The sequence below is a fragment of the Carlito syrichta genome, unplaced genomic scaffold (genome assembly GCF_000164805.1).
Source record: "Carlito syrichta isolate Samal-C Ts95f unplaced genomic scaffold, Tarsius_syrichta-2.0.1 Scaffold286958, whole genome shotgun sequence".
Classification (NCBI taxonomy): domain Eukaryota; kingdom Metazoa; phylum Chordata; class Mammalia; order Primates; family Tarsiidae; genus Carlito; species Carlito syrichta.
Window position 1 is genome coordinate 1 of NW_007231054.1, and position 4,763 is coordinate 4,763.

Here is a 4,763-nt window from a genome sequence, read left to right on the forward strand (position 1 = left end):
AGGTAGCTGACTGACTTGTTTGGAGGGCATGACGGGTGTCAAGGGTGTGAGCCATGTAGGTTGCCTAGGTGAGTTGGGTGGATGAAAAGAGCAGGGAGAGGTCCCAAGAGAACAGAGCTGAGAGGGAGGCGGCGTGGTTGGCCCAGTCACTCTGTCCCTTCCTGTGTCTCTCTTGCCCCCTGAGACACCCTGCCACTCACAGCAATAAGGCATGAAGCTTTCCCGAGTACCTGCTTACCTGCAGCCTCTGCTCATGGCAACTGGGGAGCCCAGAGTCCAGGCAGGGCAGGAAGGAGGTGTGGGCTGGGCCCAGTGCCTGGTAGCAGCCACCCTGTACACGACCAGTCTCATGGACTCCCCTGGTCCCAGCCATAGTCCTCAGTGGTTCCCCAGATGCCCCAGCACAGCCTTCTTCACAAAGCGACCTCTCTCGTTCTTATTTGCGGGGTGCTTTGAGAGGAGGCCTCCCCTCACACCACAGTTGCAGGTGCAGACATGATAGAAACCTGCAGCCCCTCGTGGTTCAGAGAAGAGCAGCTCAAGGGCTGCATGATGAGTGTGGCTTTGAGGTCGAATGTCTGGTCCACATCCCAGCTCTGCTCTTGAACTCACCCTCCTGACCCTGATCACATTTGATTAAACTTCCTGAGCCTCATCCCTTATCTGTAAACTGGGGTTAATGATAGTCACCATGAAAGGATGAATGAAATACACTTTGTGGTGGGGATTAAATGAAATCCTACACGCAGGGTGCCTTGATGCAAGTTGAACATTCAGTGAGTGATATAAATTATCACCCATCACATTACAGCTTACAGTTGGCTCCACGTTCTTGATCTTGTTTTGTCTCCACAGTAAGAACTCTGGGCAGTTGGTGTCGATGTTATTTTTGAAATTTTACAAACAAGGAAACGGAGGCCACAGACACACGAGCGTCCCGATACACAAATTTAGGTCACAGATCATAAAAAACCTGTTTGTGAACACATGCACACGTGGGCCCATGCCCTCTGACAGTTGGCTGAGCAGACACTTCGACAGACTCATTTTCCTTTGCCCCAGATGTGGAGGACAGGGATGGGTCTGTGGAGGCTGGGCGAAGAGTTTCGAAAACTCTAGAGAAAGGTGGGCGATCGGCAGAGGTGACAGATGGATGGCGTTTACCTGAACAAAGGGAAGCGGATGCCTTCCCCGCAGGAACGGCCCCACACGCCTGGGCACACACCTGGGCCCAGTGTCTCTCGGGGCTCTGCTCGCCTGGGATCCTGTTTCCTGGGCATGACAGCAAGGTGGACTTTGGGAGTCCAGGCAGGCCAGGAGACCCTGAGAGGAAGCTCTTCGTTCCTCCCCCTCCACCTTGCTCTACTTCCCAAGCTGCTTCCCCTCCCCATCCCCAAACCTGCCTCCGTCTGGCACTGGAACCAGATACGTCAGGAAGCGCGGGGCGGGGCCAGGGATTCAGAGGACAGTTAGCCGGGCAGGAGTCGGAACCTCTGCTGCCGACACGCAGGGAAGCGAACGCATCCTGCAGGTCACACGCGCCCTGCACATTCCAGTCTGTATTCCGTGTCTCATCTGACCTCCACAAGGGGCCGGTGAGTAGACATTGTTGTGCCTCTGATGAAGACACTGAGACTCGGTGGCTTTAGGGACCCACTCAAGAGCACACGACAGGCAAGCAAGGATCCCAAGATCTGAAGCCAGGGCAGCCTGACTCTGCATCTCATTCTCCCTCCATACTACTCAGCATGCACAAGTTGGACAGAGTGCCAGGACGAGCTGTACGGGGGAAGCTTTCCACTCTAGGAGAAACTCCAGCTCAGAGATCTTCATTTCATAGACTCTAGGACAGCCCTGCCCATCCCTGGGCTCCCTGGGCTCCCGGGGTCTCCTCTTGTGGGCTTTCTCGGGTAAGCTCCCTCTGAGTCTTGTCTTTCCCAGAAAGAAGTAAACAAAATCCTCCCTCATTTCTGGCTGACGAACACTGGGTGGACCAGAAAGATTTTAATCAAAATCCTTCTGCCTTTATTTTATCAGTCACTAATTCATTAGTTCAGCAAATATCTCTGAGCACCTGTGATCAGCCAAGTTCTGGGCTAGACACGGGGTGGGGGGGCTTACGAATAAATAAGAAGCAGACCCTGCCCTCAGGGAACTTAGTCTGGTTCACCTTAGCATTTAGAAGCCTGTGGAGGTAGGGCAAGGAGAGGCCCCTGTCCCCCATTTGCTAGCATCAATCGTCTGATTAATTCAACTTCTTAAACATTTAACAAGATTCTACTTTGGTCATCTTCTAGGCACTGTGTCCACATAACTATTAGTGAGCCATTAGCACTTTTCCAAGGGATAGCAGTTTTGGTCGGGGTAGGAGTAACCCAAATCCGAGGTGGATGTGCTAAGAGCTCTGAGTGACTGGCTGGGACCACTGTGGCATGAGGGTGAGGCAGATATGGTATAGAAGGCTTTGTGCATCAGCTGGGATTGGAGCACATAAGCAGAAGCTGGGTGGGAAGGGCGTGTCCTGTGGAAGGAACAGCATTGCAGGTCTTGGCCTGAGGACCCCTGGCCAGGGCTGAGGTGCTTAGAACTCATGCCCAAGGCAGCTGGAGCCATTGAAGGTGTTTGAGCAGGGGAGTGTGCTCTAGGGAGGGTAGCCTGTTGGCAGTGTGACATGGAAGTTGCTGCATTAGGTCTGCCCATCTGGCTGCCCCAAGGCAGAGGAGCAGTCAGGAGGGGAGAATGCAAGAAGCCCCATGACTTGACTGTAGCCACCTTTCCTCGCCAGGGCCCCAAGGCCATGAGCTGTTCACAAACCCTGAAATAGCCCAGCCTTTTCCTGAGCTTGAGGCCACGCCATCTGTCGTAGGTAGCCTGGAGCAACGATAGGGTCACAAAGCACCATAAAATATTACAGGTCAGGAAGGAAAAATGCAGGGGGCTGGAAAAACCTTGTGAGCTGAGGACCGTGGTGGCAGGGGCTGTAGGGTGAGGGTCGGGTGGCCCCACCTCCCTAGAGCAGGTAGAGGGATGGCTGGGGGTGGGACTTGGGCCCCTGGTGCCACCTCGTTCACTGTACCCTGGCTGACTTTGCCCTGTTCTCCTCCGCAGTCCCTCCGGAGGACACCAGGATTGACGGAGGCCCTGTGATTCTGCTGCAGGCAGGCACCCCCCACAACCTCACGTGCCGGGCCTTCAACGCCAAGCCTGCCGCCACCATCATCTGGTTCCGGGACGGGACGCAGCAGGAGGGCGCTGTGGCTAGCACGGTGAGCCCCAGCTGGCCCGGCCCCTCCCAGGCCTAGCTCAGCTCACCTCTCCTTTCCCACAGGGGTCTGACCACAGACTTAGGGGACACGGGTGTGAGAAGAGGCCTAGAGATCATCCAGCCCGACCCTCTCATTATGCAGCTGGGAAAACTGAGGCCCAATCAAGAGAAGCAAATTCCCAGTTTCCTTGCGCCATTCAGTGGCTGAGCATAGACTAAGAATAATTATACTGATAGCTGACACGGGTTGAGCACCTACTGCGTGCCAAGCGCTATGCATGCTGAGCACTTTGTGGAACATCTCGTGCTCACAGGAGTCCCTTCAAGGAGGCATTTGCTTCCAATTCATGAAGGAGGAAGCTGATGACCAGATAGGTTGAGCAGCTTGTCCAAGTCACACAGATGGCAAGCAGCAGAGCTGGGATTTGCCCTGGCATCTGACTGTGCCCTCTCTCTCCTCATCACTTCTTCAGCATCTGGTTGCACATTATGCCAACCGTCACTACTGGGAGGCTGGGGAAGCAGGAAATCTTATAGACACTATTTCATTGTATTTTATTTTTTCGAATCAGAGTCTTACTCTGTTGCCCAGGCTGAAGTGCAGTGGCACACTCATGGCTACTCACCCTCGACCTGCTGAGCTCATGTGATTCTTCCACCTTGGCCTTCCAAGAAGCTAGAACTACAGGTGTGCGCCACCACGCCCAGTTACTTTTTTTATTTATTGTAGAGACGAGGTCTTGCCAAATGGCCCAGGCTGGTTTCAAACTCCTGGGCTCAGGTAGTCCTCTCACCTCCACTCCACAAAGTGCTGGGATTACAGGTGCAAGTTACCAATGCCTGGTTCTTGTAGACATTTTATAAATGAGGAAGCTGTGGCAGAGAAAGACATCAGGATCACAGGGCAAAGTTGTCGGTACAGCTACGATTCAAATCCAGATCTCTTGATGGGGCTTCCTTCTGTAGAAAAACATATATGTGTCTGTCCCTTAGCTAGATGCTGCGGGAGATGCTTCTCGGTGTGGGGAGAGAGGTGCTCACCTGTGCTCCTTGGAGTGAGGCCCCAGGAGGTATCTGGGTTCTGGCTTGAGCTGTGCCCTTAACACACTGTATGACCTTGGACAATTCACTTTGCTTCTTTTGGCCCTAGTTTCACCATCTGACAAATGATCGTTCAGCCTCAGTGGTACTTGACCCATTCACAACCGGGGGGAATTCTGTTTTTTTTTCCAGCGGAGCTACATGCTTTGAGATATTTTGGCAACTCAACAAGTTGATTTGCTAATGACCATTGATCGTCCAGCTTTTATATTCATTAGAGATGATGGAGCTTTAAGTCAGCACGAGGGAACCAGGGTCACGATAGTGGCCTGGTACTATTCCGCTCCAAAAAAGATGTATGTATGGCTGTCAACCTGGGGGGACTTCACTTTGGTGAATAGTGCAGCTTCCCTTAGGCAGTCTGTAATATGGAAAACAGTGTGACCATATGTGGAAA

General features: G+C 53.0%; 1 protein-coding gene across 1 annotated transcript in view; it reads left to right on the top strand.

Moving 5' to 3' along the window:
- Positions 1–3,023: 3,023 nt before the first annotated feature.
- The window catches only part of KIRREL1 (kirre like nephrin family adhesion molecule 1), a gene marked incomplete at its 5' end in the record, with an annotated part of 8,016 nt that continues 6,276 nt past the window's right edge, over positions 3,024–4,763 (top strand). The window contains one exon of the mRNA XM_008052646.1: positions 3,024–3,266. Within this exon, the coding sequence (XP_008050837.1) occupies positions 3,024–3,266 (243 nt within the window). The remainder of the gene's footprint in view (positions 3,267–4,763) is intronic.